Source organism: Mauremys reevesii, linkage group 2 (genome assembly GCF_016161935.1).
Source record: "Mauremys reevesii isolate NIE-2019 linkage group 2, ASM1616193v1, whole genome shotgun sequence".
Classification (NCBI taxonomy): domain Eukaryota; kingdom Metazoa; phylum Chordata; order Testudines; family Geoemydidae; genus Mauremys; species Mauremys reevesii.
The window spans coordinates 75703491-75725394 of record NC_052624.1 but is presented as its reverse complement, the minus strand read 5'-3'; the positions used below and the strand labels follow the sequence as shown (position 1 = coordinate 75725394).

The 21904-nt window shown below is 41.6% G+C and overlaps 1 protein-coding gene across 5 annotated transcripts in view; it reads right to left on the bottom strand.

The window, feature by feature from the left end:
- CNOT10 (CCR4-NOT transcription complex subunit 10) overlaps positions 1-21904 on the bottom strand; it is a 54581-nt gene that overhangs the window by 9075 nt on the left and 23602 nt on the right. For 2 of the 5 annotated variants that reach the window (XM_039524142.1, XM_039524139.1), the window contains exons 13-15: positions 16070-16195; positions 3196-3309; positions 739-869 (exon numbers count right to left, since the gene is read on the bottom strand). In XM_039524142.1, the coding sequence (XP_039380076.1) occupies positions 739-869; positions 3196-3309; positions 16070-16195 (371 nt within the window). The remainder of the gene's footprint in view (positions 1-738; positions 870-3195; positions 3310-16069; positions 16196-21904) is intronic. The other 3 variants (XM_039524143.1, XM_039524140.1, XM_039524141.1) reach the window with 2 other exon arrangements.

Here is a 21904-nt window from a genome sequence, read left to right as displayed (position 1 = left end):
CTGTAGAGACAAGAAAAGCCAGAATGTTCTGTGAGCCTTCTTAAGGCTTTCAAAAGAAAACCCTATCGTTTTATGACAGCAGATTCAAGCTGTACTTTCCCTTCATAGACAGATTTTCTGGTTTACCATAGTCAATCAGCTTGTTAGAACTCGTGGACCATTTAGAAAGCTTTCAATTTTCATTTAAGGGGTTTGCTTATCTAAAAACATCTTTTAATTCTACAGTATAATGATGGGCAATAAAGTTTAAACTGCAAATGTGCCATTCAAATCAGAACTGCTACTGAAGGCTGAACTGTATTGATGGGCTCTAACAGTAGCTGTTATTACATTCCCCACCCCACCCACCAAAAGCGTTGGAAGATTTAAGATACAGATTTAACCATCTTCCTTCTCATATCCCCACAGTGTACGTCAATGTCATTTAAATTCTGAAAATACGCACAGAGGATGAAAAAGGGTGAAGTGTTAGTAGGTCAGAGGCCCAAGCATTAACTGTAATTACATATTTAATAACAAATTTCCAACAAATGATATTTAGACAAACTGATGAGCAATACATTAATTGTGTGTATTTGTAATTTAGTTCAAAATACACACAAGGTAAACCAAAAACTAAGGACTAAAGAACAGACCATCCGCCTCACAAAAAATGCTGCAAATTTATATATGTTGCGAGTTACAGAAGGAAAGCAGCTGAAAGCACGACCGGTTCTAATCAGGTGTAGACTCATTAACCTTGATCCTGCTCGTTTGAAGAGATCCCCAGGGAAACATCAGTGACGTTCTCAGGGTTCAAGTGAGTAATGGCATCAGAGATTCTGTCTAGAGAGATGAGAGCCTCTGCTGCATACAAATGGCCAAGAAACCTACAACAGCAAACATTCAGATACAAATTCCACTTAGACAAGTCTCATTACCACATTACTGTTTCAGAAGAGAAACTGGATGTATTTCTTTACCTGAGTGACAGTTAGCTGCATTGAAAATATTATGGAGACACTTTTGCAAGTGACAGTCATTTAATTTTTTGTAGTATTGGAGTCTAAAATGGCAAACACTTGTGCATGTGAGTAGTCCCAGTGAAATCAGTCGTGCACAAGAGTTTGCAGGATCAGGGCTGTTCTCTATTTAATAATAAATAGCACTTATGTAGGACTTTATCCATTCAGATTGCTATTCAAAAAACATTATTTAATTCTCACAACATCCTTGGGAGGTTGGTATTAGTTTCTCCATTTGCCAAACGGGAACAGAGACAATGGCTAAGTGATTTCACACCCAGAAGAAAAACCACCAACCTGCTACTAGAGTCAGTTACTTAAAAAATAATTGGTATATCTCCTATCTCCTAGAACTGGAAGGGACCTTGAAAGGTCATCAAGTCCAGCCCCCTGCCTTCACTAGCAGGACCAATTTTTGCCCCAGATCCCTAAGTGGCCTCCTCAAGGATTGAACTCACAACCCTGGGCTTAGCAGGCCAATGCTCAAACCACTGAGCAATCCCTCCCCCGAACAAAACTGCAAGCATAAATTTATACCCCAAAGAGGGAATATAGGCTGTCAATTCTTGCGCTGTCCTACAAGCCTGTAAAGCACCTAGCATAATGGGATGCCCATTCCCAACTAGTGCTCCTGGGAGCTACTGCAATACAATTACCAACACAGAGATGTTTATGATGTTTTCCATTTTTAGCTTAGCACAAGTAATCTGCATTTTTTTAAATTAAAATGTTCTAATTAAGATTGAATATTAGAAATTACCACAATATGCACATTAACAAGCAAATATTAAATTTAAAACAAAAAAGTTGAATACACATTTTATATACATGTGTAAGACATGTAACAATATAGAATCCATTTCAAATTACAGCAAAGTTACTTTGTTTTGAGTTAATGATTAGCACGCACAGGAATTTGACAGTTTGAATTAAAAGGCAAAGCAATTATAATATAAACTATCCATGAACTGAAGCATTTTAATCTGAAGCACATAATCTAAGAAGTCAGAGAGAGTCATCACAACAGACTGCCAGCTCCCTCCATGTAATTTACCCCCTTCAGTAACAAGAAGAAAACAAGCATAATTACCACAGAGAACAGCTAATTTCGCAAGGCAAGGAATGTAAATGGCTGTCTTTTGCTTCCAAACATTACTCTGATCTGTTATTTCTCCATTTGGGGCACAAATAGTAGCATACTCATTACAAAGCAGTTTGTAGTGGACTTCTAAATTTAATAATATTTGGGTCATAAAAGGACTGTACAAAAGCTACAATGAAGTAACATTAGGCATGTAACAAAAACAAAATTAAGATCAGTTAATTTCTTGACATGAGTGGGTTTAGCGTGTATATTGCCAGCAAAGTACTATAAGCATGACTGGATTAACTCATTCAGTCATATGTATGTATGGCAACAGATTTGTGAAACCCACCATGAAATATCACTGATAGCCAGGGAGTGAAGGATAGGGTTCAAGATCATTTGTTTGGTTTTTTAAAACAAAAAGCCTTCAGAATTGTATGACAATAACATGACCAAATATTACACAAGGGCAATCTATTCTGTAAATGTAGTTGGATTTCTTTCAAAGTATCTTGCTTATCTTTTGGAAGTTAAAAGCCCCTTTGAAGCTAATTTGCACACTGAATACCCAGAAAGTAGCAGTCTTTGTGAAGAGCAGTTATTGCTCATTCACAGCAGTTTTAACATTAAATACATATACAAATAAGTAACTAGCACTTCCATAGCACTTTTTTCCTGTAGGGCTCAATAAACGTTACAGAAATAGTAAGCATTGTTATCCTCATTTTGCAGATGAAGCACTGAAGCTCTGTCTCACAAAGTCAGTCAGTCAATGGCAGAGCCAGGAATAGAACCCAGGCCTAAAACATCCACTTTGGCGCCCTAGTCACTGGACCAAACTGCCTCTTCAGGATTAACACGCAGCACCAAAAAGTAGTTACAGAATCTGACCATTTCAATTATACAGATTTCATATTCAAAAAGTTAGGCCCCATTCCTGCTTGTCAGTGAGTATTTTGCCACAGACTTCAAGGGGAACAGGGTCAGATCTAATATTTGCGTTCTTAGACTTAAAGGCAGAACTGGCAACAAGTTAAAAATGTTGGCACTTCAACTCAGACTCTTCCAGATACCAAGGGCAAAAGAATGGTCATCCAGACTTACTTAAGAGATCCTGACAGCTTTGGCTGCTGAAGAAGTTTATCTGCATGATTCAAAGCCATAAGGTTATCACCCAAAGCCAGAGCAACATAAGCACTGCAGGCAAGTATTGAGCACCTGGAGGAGGAAAAGAAAAGGAAAATGTTGTAGTTTCAAATCCAAATGTAACTGTCCAATTCTTGTATTAATAAATACATATAGAAAATTCTCAAAGACATGCTGGGTCCTTTTAAGAGGATTTTGGCACAAAGAACAGCTAAGCCATTGGGATAGCTAGCTGATTATTTGATATACCTATAAGAAGGCCGTAATCCTTTTTTCAGATCACACCGTTTCAGACCTGACTTCTCTATGGCACACATTACAACAAACGTAATCTGTAACATCGCGCAAGGGGTTGGTTTTCATAGTTTTAAGCAGTTCAAGAGGGCCTGTTGCCTGTCAACAGTGATTTGGATGCCAAACTTCAAATCTGTGAAGAGGCTGAATGGCTGGAATAACCATGTATAAATTCAGGATTCCTACATAACAACAGTACATGAACATTTAGCAGTCTATGAAAAGTCCTATCTTAATCTCCAGAAAACATGAGCTTTTAAAAGCTAAGTTATACCATTTTCTCCAAAGCAACTGTACTATAGTCCAGGAACCTGCAACAGGAAATATGTTAAAATGCTCTGCACATTTAGGCTCAAATATTTTGACTACAAGTACTCACTGGATGGAATAGAATTTGTCCAGCAAAATAAAGTTCCAAATTCTCACTTTATCAACACTTTATAATATTCAGAAAATCCACACAAATTATACTTTGATTTTATTACTCATGTTCTGGATTCTTTTAGCCTTGAATTTCAGTTGATATATGTTCCCATTTTATGAAGCAATAAAAAGTGATACTGCAAGTTTGCAGATTTCTGCATCATGTAACTTGATATGTAATCTCCTTGCATCACAGATTTATTGTAATAAGCCTTTTATTTGAAAATTGTTAACAGCTACGTGGGTCAATCATATTGATACTTTCTAGTATTTGTACTGTATGAATGTGACCATAAAATCTTAAAGTATTAAAAGTAACAGTCTGAAGTTTTCTACACTGATTCCACTATTTTAAAACTGAAAACACTGATTTCAATACATAATTGTAGTGCTGTATCAGAAGATTCTATGAGATAAAAGTGCCAGAGATATTTAACTACACAGTCTTTTAGATGTTACTTGTGCAGTTTCATGCATTTCTAAAGCACAAGATTTCCTGAAATTCTTGTAACAAAATCTGAACCTCGCATTCCACATCTTCAAACAATAGTCCCACATCAGGATGTCAGCATTAGGTCAAGCTTTTATAGCTTGTCATTTTTTTCCTTCTCCACCCCTCAAACACAGCACTTTGGAATATTTTCCACTTCATAAAACATAGTCCAATGTAGGCTTGCTTTGTCTTCAGGGCATGAGCCTTCACCTTCCTTGCCTTGGAACTCCCTGCTGCAAGAACAGATTCTATCCTTCTGCAGGGAGGAAGAATGGATCCTCAGACAGGTCTCATGTTGGGAGTTGACAGAAGAGTGCATTTGATTCTCCTGTCAGGAGGTGGGCTATTACAGCAACAACTTTCTGGCAACTGTCAAACCTACTTTTGGTCCAGCAGTAAGTTATGTCTTTATTCCTGTTTCCCAGGAGGCCTGCTCTTTAATTATACACAAGCACTATAAGAAACTTCTCCACTATTTTCCCCACCCTCTATTCCTCTTTTCATGTGACATATGAGCATGATAATCTGAAGACGCACAAAAGCTTTCAAGAAAGGGAGGAAGGCTTCCACCTCAGCTCCCTAAAATATTCTTGAAAGGTTGCCAATAAATAAAAGAAATAGGACTTTCTCTCGTACTGAATTCTAACTGGCATGTTTTCTTCTATCTCAAGGGAGCATTACTTTTAACAAGGAGAATGGTAAAGGTATTTAGCTGATAAAACTAATCTGTATAAAAAGGCCAAGCCTGTACTGACAGAGTTGTTACTCTACATCTGTCCGAAGCCAAAATTTGCTCTCTCCCCTCCACATCTTTCTATATGTTCAATTTTTTAAAATTTTATTTATTTATTTTAAAAAAGACACTTATTTGCCATCACAAAATTACCCTCCACTGGAAATGCTACTGGTCTGGAAACGCTCATTAATTAGTATTTTAGGAAAGAGACACCGCACAGCAACAGCCAGCTAGAGAAGAGCAAGATGTTTACATCAAATTTTCTTGCTTGCAGTATTATTCCTCTCACACTCTGATTCATTGTCAAACCTGTTAAACCAAACAGTCAACAGATCTGACAGTTAATCAGAGTGGAAGAATTGCATCACAAGGGAAAAGACAAACTAGTTTCTCCTCCCCCCCCCATGAGGATTCTGAGAAAACTCCACAGGCTGCCTTTAAGCACTGGAAAGTCCCAGCATTAGTCTGCTTCTCTGTTCCCTAAAGTTTCGTTTGCATTGGAAAAAAAATTTTTTTTTAAACTGCCAGATTATGTCAAACAACCTGTTGTGCAGGACTTGACAATAAGATATGTCAGCCCTCAAAGAGTCAGTTTACTGAACCTAAACCAGATACTGAAATTAGCTTAATCCATGTAAAAAGGCTAACCAGGATAAATCCAGTCATTCAAAACTGATTGAAGGGGAGAGCTACAATGACATACAGTGCAACTCTTTAAAGATATATCAAACAATGGAATTTCCGGAATAATATGGAGGAAAGTCTACAAGCTGAAATAAATACAGAATACCAAATTAAACACAACATTGCCTATCTTTACTCTAGTCACATTTCAATATGGCCAAATGCAAGGTCACACAGAATGCAGACCCTGCTTGCACGACAGGAGACTGTTCTGGAAAGCAGTGATTCTAAGGTTTTCCACATTTAAATGCTACAGTGGTACAGCTGCACTACTGTGTCTCTTCAGTGTAGACACTACCTACGCTGACAGGTTCAGTACTCTCGTTACTGTAGGTAATCAACCTCCTCAACGGACGGTAGCTAGGTTGATGGAACAAGTCTCTGTTAGGCTTTGTATACACAGGGACTTAGGTCGATTTAACACTGCGGTCCACAACCTTTTTTGTCTGGCGGGTGCCGGACGACGAGCCACCGAGGACCGTGGCCGGCGGACAAGCATCCGCCGAAATGCCACCGAGAAGTGGCAACGTCAAGAGGCGTTGCTGCCAAGAAGCAGCGTCATCAAGAGGGATCGCCACTGAAATGCCGCCGAAAATCAGCGGCATTTCAGCAGCAACGCCTCTTAATGACACTGCTTTTCGGCGGCGGCATCTCTTGACGTCGCCGCTTTTCGGCAGATGTTTGTCTGCCGGCCAGTACATGGGCGCAGATAGATGCCCCGGCGGGCACCACGGCGCCCATGGGCACCACGTTGGGGACTACTGATTTAACACCACCACTCGGTGGCGTGGATTTTTCATACTCTTGACCAATGCAGTTAAATCAACCAAGTTTTCTAGTGTAGACTAAGCCTAACAGACTTGAGGGTCACAGTGGATAAATCAGCTGAACTTGAGCTCCTAGTGCAATGCAGTGGCCAGAAGGGCTAATGCAACTCTTGGTCATATGAACAGGGAGTACTGAGCAGAAGTAAAGAGATTCTAATACCTCTGTATTTAGCCCTGGTGCAACTGCTACAATGATATTGTGTCCAGTTCTGGTGGTCACACTTCAAGAAGGACATAGATAAACTGGAGAGGGGCAGAGAAGAGCCATGAGAAAGATGTAAGGATTGGAGACTAAGCCTTAACAGACTTAAAGAGCTCATAAAAACATAAAAATGGCCATACTGGGTCACCCCAATGGTCCACCTAAACCAAAATCCTGTCTTCCAACAGTGGCCAGTGCCAGATACTTCAGCTCAATCTATTTAGCTTAACAAAAGAGAAGGTTAAGGGGTGACTTGATCACAGTCTACATAGGGAACAGAAATTTGATAAGAGGGCTCTTCAATCTAGCAGATAAAATATAACAAGATTCAATGGCTGGAAGCTGAAAATAGACAAATTCAGGCTAGAAATTAGATGCAAATTTTTAAACAGTGATGGTAATTAACCACTGACAATTTACCTAGGCTTGTGGTAGACTATTACTGGAGATTTTTAAATTAAAAGGTCTGATGTTTTTCTATGAGTTCTGTTATGTAGGAGATCCGACTATACGATAAAAAATGGTCCCTTCTGGCCTTAAACTCTATTAATCTATGAACTCTGAAACAGGACCTGAAACTTTCTACAATACCACAGTCGATAGGAGACAGTAGAAATAGTATTGTAACACTAAAAGTCAGAATTAGAGAGAGAAAAGACAACACAGGATTATTCTCTACAGTATATCTTATAGTGCTTTGTTCAGTAACTGAGTTCCTACTTGTCATAGTTTCTTCCCTTTATTCATGCTCCTGAAGCTACATTGTTTTCCCTCCCAATCTGTAGCACTTTTATTAGCATCACACATGTCCACAGCCAGCCATCAGAGGAGCAATAAAACTTCTGAAGAGGTTTCCTAAAGCAGAAAATTCACTATGACTTGAGACCACGATTTAATGATCTATCAATATAGAAGATTAGTAAAATAAGAGATTTTTAGCTGCACTAGGCCTAAAAAGAGGAAGACTAGGTAAATAAAGTATGTTTGTCCATCAAAAGAGGCACCAACAATTCTCTTGATCCCTATAATCGTTTTTACAGCACTTTCACATGTAATCTGTGGTACAGAGAGGATACATCAGGTTCAGTGGAGCCTAACAGAATTGGGTTGTTCTAGCACATTAAAACATTGTATGGAATTCTACTGGGCAGCAAAAAAGGTAAAGAGATTGACTTCCTAGTCAAAGTATGCTAAGTATGCAGAAGCTTGGAGGCTGAAGTAACTATTACAACTCATTGAAAATCCAGAATTTGAAACTCAGAGAGAGAGAGAGAGAGAGAGAGAGAGAGTTAAAACAAAACAAAAAAAAACTATGCTTAGTTACTTTGTGCAATTGCCAAATAACTGGAATGTAAAAGTTTAAGACAACTAGCAAGTTCAGTATGTATGGTAAATTACATATTAATTCTAACTATCCTCACAAACCCCTCTAAAATGACAAGATTTTTTTGTTTGTTTTAAAACTATGATGATATAAGCAGTTATGTACAAAACACATTCAAAGCTATTTAAAAGCACATTCAAGTATTAGGAAAGATGAAGTTTTCTAGTCCAACTAGCTGACATCATAGTAAATCTAAAGAATATGCAACATTTTTTCCCTGAGAGAGCATCTTTGCTGGCTCTTGGAATTTTCTATTAATTTTAACTGACCAACAAGATAAGAGTTTTAATCTTTTTAGTTTTACTTTTAACAGCTCCTCTTCCAGCAAAACTGAAGGCAGTTAGTTCTGTACAGAATCAAATGTTAACTGAGTTTTACACAGCCACATGCAAAAGCCCAGAAATAGTTTACGTTGACTCAGGCCCTAAGGATACCAAGTCCCAGGGTTTTAACTATCAGTCAAAGCAAATATGACAAGAACTAAATTAATGTTTTTCTTCTCTTTTCCTTTTTTGATATGATGTTCCTTACCAGAAGCAGTAAAATAATTCTTGTACTGACAAGTTTTTCCTGACATGCTGTCAGGTTACATCAATAGATAACAATGGCTGATTGTGAAAGAAAGGATTACATACATTCATTTTCTCACAACATGACACTATGTAATAATTTTGACATATAGTAGTCATATTTTACACAACAGAAAAAAGAGCCATATAATTCGTTTATATTTTAACCCAATATCTTCCATCTCAAGTATTATACTCCTCTGTTTAAAAACAATCAAAATATCAGTAATGACTCCTCACTCACTCCAACAAAAATGTTCTTTAATTGACTAAAGCTAGATTTTCTGCACATATCTGGAGCAAAGCAAATGTTAAGCTTGATATTATGACAACAGGTTAGCCAGGGGTTAGCCTAGAAGACAGTATATACCTCATAACTTAAATAAGAAATTACTGTATGCTTTGACAGAAAATAAAAACACAGTTAAAGCAGATACCTTTTGTTTTTAATATAAATTCCTGTTCATAAACATGTCCTGGACAGAGAAAAGAAACCCAAGTCCTGCATTCATTTCCCCATTTTAAAAAAATCCCCAAAACTTGACTAACATGGCAAGGTTTGTAATCATAAGAGCTGTAACAGGCTGGCAGCATCTGCTGGAAACTACTTACAATGTTAGCAGGTGTTGATCCTGCTGGGAAAAAATTACATGGCTTCCAAGTGACTTGTTACCCCCATCTGGATATCTGGGAGACAGAATGGGTCTGTAGAAAGAGCACCTAGACTGTGGGCCAAGTAGTCTAAAGGAAGAGAAGGTTACTCCCCCTGTGCAGTAACTGAGGTTATTTGAGATGGTTCTCTCTTTGGGTGCTTCCCTGTAGGTGAATCTGCACCCCTGCATTTGTAATCGGATATTTTTAGTAGCGGTGCCTGGTTGGGTCACATATGCGCAGTCCCCATCTCATGCTGCCTCTGGGGGTTACATAGCGCTATGTGACCAACCTTCCCTCAGTCTTTAGAGTGAAAAAAAACCCTCCGAAGTAGTGGGAAGGAGAGAGGGTGGTGGACCACGCATAGGGACAACCATCTCAAAGAACCTCAGTTACTGCACAGGGGGAGCAACCTTCTCCTCTTCTTGAGGACTGTTCCTGTGGGTGCTCCACTTTAGGTGACTGTAGAGAAATGGCCTTCAGTGGAAGGGAGGGTCTTCGGAGTTGCAGTCTTGGCGGATGATAAAACCTAAAGTCCGAATAGAGTCTCTGATGATGAGTGCTGATCTGTGGCATAGTGCCGTTTGAATGTATGAGCTGATACCAGGTTGCTGCTTTGCAGATGTCCGTAATGGGCACATTGTTGAGAAAGGCTATCAAGGCATAGAGTGATCTGGTGGAATGTGTGCAGGTCCCCAGTGGGGGTTGGAGCTGTTGGTGATGATAAAAGTCCATGCAGTTGGAGAGCATTGTAAATAGCCTGTTTAGATAAATTGTTTGGTGATGCAAAGAAATAACTTTGGTGATTTTCTGAAAGTCTTTGTCCTCTCAATATAAAATGTTAGCACTCTTTGGACATCTAGAGCATGCAGCGTTGCGTCTCGTTTATTCCCATGAGGTTTTGAGAAGAATGATGGGAGATAAATAGCAGGTTTATGTCTAATGGGGATTCCAATGAGGACCAGAGGCCTTGGATTGTGTGGTTGTGCAGGTGTGCCCCCCAACCTAGCAGAGATGCATCAGATGTGAGTATCATCGACAGAAGGTTCTGTGCAAAGGGAATTCCGGCACAAACATTGTTTGGTTGCGTCCACCAACATAAAGAGTTTTTTTTGTTTTGTTTTGTTTTTTAAACTTTGGCTAGCATTGTAAGACATTTGTTAAGGCTGTGTCTGTGTGGAATATATAATGCATCACATGTGCAGTCTGGCATATTAGACAACAAATGTCGCTGCTGACATGTGGCCTAACAATTGGAGGCAGGTCCTGGCTGATGTCTGGGGACAGGCTTGCGTTGTGATTAGATTTATTCAAGTGCTAAACCTGTGTCAGGGCAGTGAGACTCTAGCCTCCAGACAGTCGAAGTAGGCCCCAATGAACTAATTTCTGCACAGATGTGAGTGTGATTTTTGTTTATTTATTTGTAGGCCTAGATGTGTGAAGAGAGCTACTGTCTTGAGTAGCTTCTAGTAGCTGCGTGGATAGGCAAATAGATGATTTCCCCTTCACCCTCATCGTCTTCATCGCTAGATAAAGAAGGAGTTGATCTGGGCGGTGTGGTAAGTTGGCTCAGTACCGAGTGTGCTGGAGTGAAGTCGGTACTGAGGAGGGGAGATTCTGGTGCTGAGGAGACTAGAAGATCTTTGTGGCAGAGAAACTGCTGTGATATTGAGAGCATGGTACCGAGGGTGTTGTCGGTGGTACCGATGCCTCTGCCGCAGTTGATGGTACCGGGGGTCATATGCTATGCGCTATAGAGGGAGAAGGTAGCGCTGGCCAGTGCTGCATGTTTAAGCTGCTCCAGCAGTACCGAGGGAGGGATTGTAGGTCTTCCTTTAATGCCTTTTCCCAAGCCAACCCATTTAGGGTCTTTTGCTCGCACAGTACCGGATGATCCTGCTGACTCGGAGGTAGAAGGTCTTGGTGCGCTTGGTACCAATGGGTACGGCTATGATTTTGTCATGGATATTTTTAGTAAGAGTCAGGGACAGGTCACAGGCAACAAACAAACAAAAAAAAATCACGGAAGCCGTGACTTGTCCCTGACTTTTACTAAAAACACCCTTCACAAAATGGGGAGGGAGGAGGGTCCAGCACCCTACCTCCCCCTGCAGTGACTGGGAGCTGCAGGGATCCCATTGCCCAGTGGCTGCGAGGGGTACCCTCATCGCCCTGTGTGGCTGGAGCTGGGGGAGGGGTCCCCCACCGCCCACAGCGGCAGGGGAGCAGTGGGAGGCCCCTGCCAGTGGTGGAGTGTGGGGAGCTGTGGCAAACCCCACACCTGCAGCTGCTGAGCAACTCCAAGGTTCCTCTGCCACTGACACTGGGAGCCGGTCAGTTGCTGGGCAGCTGCAGGAGTATCCCCCACCGTCCACAGAGGCTGGGCTGCTGCAGGGTCCCCAGTGTCAGGGAGGTCGCTGGAAGTCACGGATTCCGTGGCTTCCACAACCTGTGACATAATCTTAGCCTTACCAATAGGGTCTGCCAAGTCAGGGAATTCCACTTTTTGGCTGATTCCCAAGGAGGGGAGGTCAGAGCCCACTTCTTTGTCATCTTCTTGGCAGGGTGCTCCTTCCCCTAAGAGGGTGAAGGGGAACCTATGTCAAATGCCACCAAGGGAGACCATTGCCCAGGAGGGGCCCATGATCCCTGATCAGATCAGGGAACAAAGACTTCACCATCATGAGAAGTTTTAGCTGTATCTCTCTCACCTTCCTGGTACAGGCTTTCAAGTTGTGGCAGTGGGAGCACTTTTGGAGGTGTGTGTGTGACTCACCGAGGCAGCAGACACACTGAGTGTCTGTCACATACCAGGATTGAGGAGCGGCAAGTGAGGTAATGTTTAAAACCCGGGGAGCCAGGCATGCCCCTCAGAGTAGGGTTTCTCCTGTGAAGAAGGTAACTATTAGATAATGTTTTCACCTCTTAGCTCACTAAGGGAGATCCTAATAACTGAAACTTAAATTCCTAAGGGGAAAAAAAAGTTTTTTTGTTTGTTTTGTTTTTAAGAAAAAATAAAAGGGGGAGAGTAATTAAATTATTGATTTAACTTTAGAATACTAGTTAGTTAAACTAGAGAAAGATAAAGTACAGCGGCACTGCTAAGTGTTCCGTATCAAACCGAGGGCGGCAGAGAAGGCACTGGTGGGGGAGGGTATGTGTGGTCGCACAGCACTATGTAACCGCCAGAGGTGGCGTGAGACAGGGACAGGGCATGTGCGATGCACCCAGGCACTGCTACTAGAAATCTCTGATTACAAGCGCAGGGGCACAGATTCACCTAAAGTGGAGCAGGCATAAGGACACTCCTTGAAGAAGAACAGGCTAGAGTGGAGATTTGTTTTTGTTAATTTCCTAGTTAAAAACACCAAATTCCAGTAAGGGGTTGAATTTGACTCTACATAATGTGCAGACTTTGTTTTAGAACAGACTAGAAATAACACCTGTTCCTTTTGCCATCACTGTCCCCAAAAGCATCAGTTATACAAGAAACTGCTTTAATAATCCTGCGGGAATTGTGCACCAAAAAATTAAAAATTCTGTGCACAATATTTTAAAATTCTGAAATAGTCTGCATATTTTATTTGTCAAAATATCACAATATAATCACTCTAGTTTCAATTATTTTGGTAATTTATCTCAAAATACCTGTCAACAAGTATGTCAACAATATAGATAGCAGCAAAAAAGATTCCCCAGGAATAGAGAGTTAAAGCAGCCCTTACAATCCAGTTCCAGTTGTCCCATCAGGGAACGTGATGTGGTACGGCCCTGCCCTTCCTCACCCTTTGCCAGAGCTGGGTCTCCCAGGCCCTCCCCTGTCACCAGGAGAATGAGGATTAAGCCCACAGCCAGAGCAGGCAGCCTCTATCTCCCCGCCACACACACCCCGGGCTCTGCAGTGTCCAGCAGCCCCTAGTGGCAGGCAGCCAGCAGCCCCAATTCTGCAGGGGAAATATGGAATTCTGTGCAAATTCTGCATTGCGCAGTGGCACAGAATTCCCCCAGGAGTAATTTAAAGTTTCTAAACTTATTTACTGGAAGCTTTACACAGTGATAGGAAAAATCAGAAAGAAAGATACATAAGATTTGATTTTAATCAATCAGACTTGAGTTAGGAAAGGCCATGAAGAAGCTGAGAGTCTATTTATTCCTCCACCACTTAATTTTGTTTCTGAAAAGGAGAAGGGAGAACAGAAGCCTGGCCCATCACACCTTCACATTGCCCTGAAGGCCTAATGCTTGAAGCTTCTACTGCAAGTGCACTAATCTGACCCATTGTATCTGTGCAATGCTGTTGCTGATCTCCTGGTCTTTAATAGCCTCCATAGTTCAAGGGACTATACCCCTAGCTGTAATTTTACAACATGCAAGGCTCAGTGTGAGTCAGTGACAAATCTTGGTTTATAAATCAATTGCCTGACCATGACAAAACTTCATATTTTGTTTAATTTGTCCAATTTACTTCCATGCCAGAGTGGTTTTTTCTAGTTTTGGAAGGATGAAATGTCAAACTGTTTCTTTGCACATCTTTACTGGACTGATAAAGTATAAACCCCTCTTTGCTTGTGCATGGACCAGAGACCAGGGCTTCTGTATTAAAAGGGAGCACAAGAAATACAAGCAAAACTATTAAGTGTAAAATCTGATGTTGCTAAGCTCCTATTCTGGGCTTTCAGTTACTATTTAAAAAAAATAATAATAATAATCCCCCACACAAACCCAAAACACACCAGCACCACCACCACCACCACCACCTTCTGATGATTTTCACATTCCACTTTATCAAATGATATCACTTAGACTAGAGGGCAAGCAGCAGTATATAGACAGAAAGCAAAATTACTACAGGACTACATACACTTGAGGAATCCAGTTCAACAAAGCACTGGATTTTAAGCTCCCATGCATTTTAGTTTTTAATGCAGCCACATTTAACATTGGTACTTCTCCAATCCAGTTCTGAGGTAATGGGCAGGGATGACCAAAGAATGGAGATGTAATGGTCCCAGTGTGCGAGAGGTGGCTTTTTGCCGGAACCTTCCAGCCTGATGTTTTAATACACTAGAACATGGAATTAGTTGACCTGGGGTTTCCAGCAATGGCTTGGTTTTACTACACATAGCAAATGTATGCACTTCAGATTTTTTTTGCACTTAGAATAAGGTCATATGTGTATGTTTCTTCCCCCAAATGGTACACCCTGAGATTTCAGTCACTTGTGCAGAACTAAAAAGTGAAGCAATTGAGGAATCTGAGGTGAAAAACTACTTTTTAAAAGGTCAAAAACAACATGGGACAAAGATCATTTTTTCAAACTGAGTTTCATATTATGTACAAAGACTAAATATGATTAGACTAATAAAGCTTTAACATGCATACTTACTTACACTCTCATATACATCTCAAAATGTGAAGTCATGATTTAAAAAAATAAAATAAAATTATAGAATCCAGACATGGGACAAACAATCATGCTTAGTTTGGTCTGCCACTTTGCCACATTCTGTACTCACCTACGTAAAAGGAAAACCAGCAGCAGACACCAGCAGCTGCCATTACCTACTATTTGCTTAACATTCAATGTATAAGCACCTATCACCTTGATGTCCAAGCACCATGTGTCTGAAGAATTGCTAATGGAAAACTAGTCAGTTACATGTTCCAGGGCTACAAGAAGACATGCTAGGGTGTAAGCTTTAAAAATCAACCATTTTAGCAATGTTAAAGGTGTCCCTTGTATTGGTCAGACCTTTAAAATGTACTAGTTAGCCCATTTTAGCTAACACATGCTCAAATCACATCTTTAAATCCTAGTCTAGATAACTCTTTAAAAAACCTGTTTTGATTATAGTCCTGATATATGAAAAACTACTATAAGTATGCAATAAGATTACTTTAATAGCTTTTAGTTGTCTTAACATCCTTCAGTGGAATATGCTAGTTTCTTAAAATAGATATGGTGGCTATCACATGTGGTTCAAAAACCTCAGTTCACTACCTTGTCACCTTTGTTATGGGAGTCCTGATGAGGAAGTGGGATATGCACTAACATTACTTTTATTTTCCATCTGTCCGAGAAAAATGGGATATTATAGGCTGACATTAAAGCTAGCCTTACTAGTGCTTTAGAAGGAAAAGGCAACATAATGAAATCTCAATCATTTCCATTAATGGCAGCAGGAATCACAGATTCTTAACTTTGTAAGGTGAGCATGCTTTTTTCTTTTCTTTTCTTTTTTTTTAATGTAGTAAAAGGGACATTAGACTTGTGTACAAACCTCAAAGCTACAGGTTTGGTTTTTTTTAACCTGTACCCTGCTCTTTATTGAGTTTTACTCTTTTAATTAAAAATGTAGCCATAAGGAAAGAAAGTAAACCTTCCTCTTAGATTAATATTTATCCAATTTCCTTGTAATCTGCCGATAGTTCACTCCATGCCTAGTAGCTGTGATGTAGTTTTTGAGTGCAATGTGACTTTTTTCTTTTTTTAAAACACTTTTCAACTACAATCTGACATTCTGCTTGTTTTTGTTAGTTTCAAGTTCCCAAGCAATAGAAGTACTTACCTTAAATTTTCTAATTCTTGTTTTCTCAGAGGTGAAGAAGGTGGAGCTGGAATGAATTTATCTCCTTCATGACTTTTACTGCTGAAATGAAGACAGCCTGTTAATTGCGAGCAGTGACCTTCGAGCCTTTAACAAAAAAAGAATGTAAATGCAATAACAATCACAGACACTAATCCTCCCTGCCCCCCCCCCTTTTTTTTTCTTTTTTTAAAAGGACAGCAAGAATCCCATGTTGAAATGGAAGCGGCTGGGCAAACAAAAGTGAGGACTGGCAACACTTCAAGCATTGATATCATTAACAATTCCAGTTTTGGGGGGAGAGGGCAGGGGAGGCAGATACAACCTTTTACCAACAAAAGAAAAAACACCAACACTACCTTACACAGCTTTAAGCTATTTTTAGAATTCTGTAGTAGAAACAACTAAAACTGGTAGATGCAGATTGCGTTGCGTTTGTATTAGAGATAGCTTCCTTCCTTTTAAACTTAAGGGAAGGACAAGAAGAGGCCCAGTACAATTTGAATTTTTAGCAATGTATGGTCAAATTAGAGGAATTCTTTATAATATTAATATATTTTTAAAAAAATACCACAAACCACACCAAGAATCCACTTATTTTTCAGTTAGTAAAATTCTAATGTGAAACTTGAAATACACACAAATATTTGGACAATCCAAGACGCATTTCCCTCTCAAAACTTGTATTTTCACTATTTCTTTTTCTTGAACAAAAATTTTGAAAGTTTAAAAGTGTCTGCTGCCAAAGATGGAAGGAAAGCTGCTTTCTGGATTGGCAAACATGGAAATGCAGTTTACAGTAAGTTGAAAAACAGCTTCCTTCTGAGGTGGGGAAGGCTACACTTGCATTTCTGCAGAAAAAGCAACAAAAATTGGATACAACAGACCAAGATTTTGGTTTAGATTTTTTTTTTTTTAATTTTTGCCCACTTCACAAACAAACAGTGAGACATTTTTCACCCAAGTCTAGTACTGCTTCATCTCTGCTTACCACAAGCACTACCTCATACATGTATAGATGAATGAGGTTATTCCAGTGCAAACTTCAAACCAAACATCAAGAGAAGTATAGAATTAAAGGAACCCTGTACCTAAAAGTTGTAGAAAACACACACACAAAACCACCCCCTTTTCACCAGGGGAATGTCTGTTACAAGGTCCAGGCTGTACAATATTTTCAGTAGAATGTCACCATCTTGGTTGTTCTATTGGCCCTACCTCCAAACAGACATGGTTCCCAGCTGAGAGGAATGGATGAAAATCCTTTCAGGACTTGGCAGTATGAATTTAGGAAGAGAATATTTAATTACTGGATTTTTGGGGATCAACAATGCTCCTTGGGATGTATAGTGACAATGTTAGTTATAGTATCAAAGGGGTAGCCGTGTTAGTCTGGCTCTGTAAAAGCAGCAAAGAGTCCTGTGGCATCTTATAGACTAATAGACGTTTTGTTTTGGAGCATGAGCTTTCGTGGGTGAATACCCACTTCGTCGGAGGCATGTAGTGGAAATTTCCAAGGGCAGAGAGGTAGGTAGGTGGGTGGGTGGGTGTGTGTGATATATATATATATGCGCAAGCCAGAAGCAGGCTAGAAATAACGAGGTTAGTTCAATCAGGGAGGATGAGGCCCTCTTCTAGCAGCTGAGGTGTGAAAACCAAGGGAGGAGAAACTGGTTCTGTAGTTGGCAAGCCATTCACAGTCTTTGTTTAATCCTGAGCTGATGGTGTCAAATTTGCAGATGAACTGAAGCTCAGCAGTTTCTCTTTGAAGTCTGGTCCTGAAGTTTTTTTGCTGCAGGATGGCCACCTTAAGATCTGCTATTGTGTGGCCAAGGAGGTTGAAGTGTTCTCCTACAGGTTTTTGTATATTGCCATTCCTAATATCTGATTTGTGTCCATTTATCCTTTTCCATAGAGACTGTCCAGTTTGGCCGATGTACATAGCAGAGGGGCATTGCTGGCATATGATGGCGTATATTACATTGGTGGACGTGCAGGTGAATGAAGCGGTGATGGTGTGGCTGATCTGGTTAGGTCCTGTGATGGTGTCGCTGGTGTAGATATGTGGGCAGAGTTGGCATCGAGGTTTGTTGCATGGATTGGTTCCTGAGTTAGAGTTACTATGGTGCAATGTGCAGTTACTGGTGAGAATATGCTTCAGGTTGGCAGGCTGTCTGTGGACGAGGACTGGCCTGCCACCCAAGGCCTGTGAAAGTGTGGGATCATTGTCCAGGATGGGTTGTAGATCCCTGCTGATGCGTTGGAGGGGTTTTAGCTGGGGACTGTATGTGATGGCCAGTGGAGTCCTGTTGGTTTCTTTCTTGGGTTTGTCTTGCAGTAGGAGGCTTCTGGGTACACGTCTGGCTCTGTTGATCTGTCTCCTTATTTCCTCGTGCGGGTATTGTAGTTTTGAGAATGCTTGGTGGAGATTTTGTAGGTGTTGGTCTCTGTCTGAGGGGTTAGAATCCCTGATTTTATATGGGAGTTCAGACAAGTGTGTAAAGAGAAATCAGGATGAAACCAAAGTCTCCATGTTGGATCTGACATTCACTGGCTTTGTTATGTTTTTAGAAACTTTATAAACCAATGGAGTTTTTTCTTAAGATTTCTTTTGTAGATGTGTCATTTTTTGTAGTTTATATTTTTAATTGCCAACTTTATGCTTCTTTCCTTCACACTTCCTAAATCCAACCTCCATCCCCCACCTCAGAAATAAGCATAATATTGCATACAACACCCAAGAGTGCTATGTCTATGGACCAAATCAGAGGCCAGGGAAAATGTTTAGAACTGAAGCATAAGACACTAAGGGCTTGTATACACTTAAAATGCTCCAGGAGCATAGCTGCCCCTGCTGCAGCTGTGCCGTTGTAGTGTGTCAGTGGAGATTCTCTGCAGTGACAGGAGGGGTTCTGTAGTTAGTTGCTCTAGTGAGTGTCTACGGTGAAGCACTACAGTGGCACAGCTGCACTGTTAGGCCTGGTCTACCCTGGGGGCGGGGGGGGGGGGGGGGGAGAAAACGATCTAAGATATGCAACTTCAGCTACGAGAATAGCATAGCTGAAGTCGACATATCTTAGATCGACTTAGAATCACTTACTTTGCATCCTCGCAGCGCAGGATCGACGGCCGCTGCTCCCCCATCAACTCCACTTCCGCCTCTCGCCCTGGTAGAGTTCCGGAGTCAACGGCAGAGTGATCGGGGATCGATTTATCGCATCTACACTAGACGCGATAGATCGATCACTACCCACCAATCCAGCAGGTAGTGTAACGTACCCTTAGTCTGTAGTTAGTCATCACTGTAGTTGGTCCACCTCCCTGAGAGGCAGTAGCTAAGTTGACAAATTCTCCCATTGACCTAGTGCTCTCTACACTGGGGGTTAGGTCAGCATGGCTAAATCTGTCACTAGTGTGGATTTTTCACACACCACCCCCCCCCCCCCCCAAGAGATGTAGCTATTCCAATGTGAGTGTTCAGCATAGACCAGTTTTGAGAATTACAGAAGTATGTGCATGCCCGAGGTGACTGGGAAAACAAAAACCACCGTCAACACGTTTAGCATTTGTAGAACATAAGTAAAGGCAGTGAAAACATTCATAAAAATCAATTTACCGTATATACTCATTCATAAGCTGAATTTTTTTTTAAGTAAAAAAATGGACGCACCAGAGAAAGGGGTCGGCTTATGAACAGGTATAGAGAGGGAGAGGTGGGACACAGCCCCTTCCCCCCCAACAGAGGGAGCAAGGAGAGGCAGCAGAGCCAGAAGGGAAAAGGTGGGGTCAGAGTCTCTCCGCTTCTGCCCACGCTGCTCTCCCCCCAGCCTCCAAAGCAGCTGCAGCTCTGGGGCTGGCAGGCTGCAGAGAACCAGAGTGGGCTGCGGCCGCACCACCCGGTCTGGCCTGCCGGAGCAGGCTGCGGCCACACTGCCCAGCCTGCCGGAGCAGCTCCAGCCAGGCCAGAGACATCCTCCCCTGGCCCTCCCCAGATAAGGTGGGAAGGAATGGGATGGGGAGAGTGTGGGGGTCCTGGCCTAGGGGTGGGGTCACATGGGAGGTGATCACAGAGATTACTCCCCTGACCCCCATCTTGAAAAATCATGGAGCAGGTTCTCAAGGAATCAATTTTGATGCACTTAGAGGAGAGGAAATTGCTCAAGAACAGTCAGCATGGATTCACCAAGGGCAAGTCATGCCTGACTAACCTAATTGCCTTCTATGAGGAGATAACTGGCTCTGTGGATGAGGGGAAAGCAGTGGATGTATTATTCCTTGACTTTAGCGAAGTATTTAGCACAGTATTCTTGCCGGCAAGTTAAAGACGTATGGGCTAGATGAATGGACTACAAGGTGGATAGAAGGCAGGCTAGATCATCAGGCTCAACGGACTGTGATCAATGGCTCCATGTCTAGTTGGCAGCCGGTATCAAGCAGAGTGGCCCAAGGGTCAGTCCTGGGGCCGATTTTGTTCAATATCTTCATTAATGATCTGGAGGATAGCGTGGACTGCACCCTCAGCAAGTTTGCAGATGACACTAAACTGGTGGGAGTGGTAGATACGCTAGAGGGTAGGGATAGGATACAGAGGGGCCTAGACAAATTAGAGGATTGGGCCAAAAGAAATCTGATGAGGTTCAACAAGGACAAGTGCAGAGTCCTGCCCTTAGGACGGAAGAATCCCATGCACTGCTACAGATTAGGGACCGAGTGGCTAGGCAGCAGTTCTGCAGAAAAGGACCAAGGGGTTATGGTGAATGGGAAGCTGGATCTGAGTCAACAGTGTGCCCTTGTTGTCAAGAAGGCTAACGGCATTTTGGGCTGTATAAGTAGGGGCATTACCAGCAGATCGAGGGATGTGATCATTTCCCCCTCTATTCGACATTGGTGAGGCCTCATCTGGAGTACTGTGTCCAGTTTTGGGCCCCACACTACAAGAAGGATGTGGAAAAATTGGAAAGGGTCCAGTGGAGGGCAACAAACATGATATGGGGGCTGGAGCACATGACTTATGAGGAGAGGCTGAAGGAACTGGGATTGTTTAGCCTGCAGAAGAGAAGAATGAGGGGGGATTTGATAGCTGCTTTCAACTACCTGAAAAGGGGTTCTAAAGAGGATGGATCTAGACTGTTCTCAGTCATACCAGATGACAGAACAAGGAGTAATGGTCTCAAGTTGCAATGGGGGAGGTTTAGGTTGGATATTAGGAAAAACTTTTTCACTAGGAGGGTGGTGAAGCACTGGAATGAGTTACCTAGGGAGGTGGTGGAATCTCCTTCCTTAGAGGTTTTTAAGGTTAGGCTTGATGAAATCTGGCTGGGATGATTGAGTTGGGGATTGGTCCTGCTTTGAGCAGGGGGGTGGACTAGATGACCTCCTGAGGTCCCTTCCAACCCTGATATTCTATGATTCTATGATCTTCTCCCCACAAAAAATTTCCCCACCAGTTGCTGTCTCGGCCCATCAGGGTAAGCAGCTGGCATGCCAGGACACTTTGTTTACTTAGGTTTACCTCCGTGCCTGCGGACTCTCAAGGTAAACAAACCATCACAGCCCGCCAGCGGCTTATCCTAATGGCCCAGGAGCCAAAGTTTGCTGACCCCTGAAATATAGGGTCGGCTTATGAATGGGTCATCAAATTTTTCCATTTTTACTTATCCATTGGGGGGTGGGAGGGGTGCTTATAAACGAACTGGCTTATGATCGAGTATATATAGAAATTGTTGAAGGGTAGTTTTTGTTTTATTTTGAAAGGAAAGTATTTGATGGTGGAAGTCCAATCGCTAATTTTTCCTCGGGTTTGCTTAGTAGTACTTA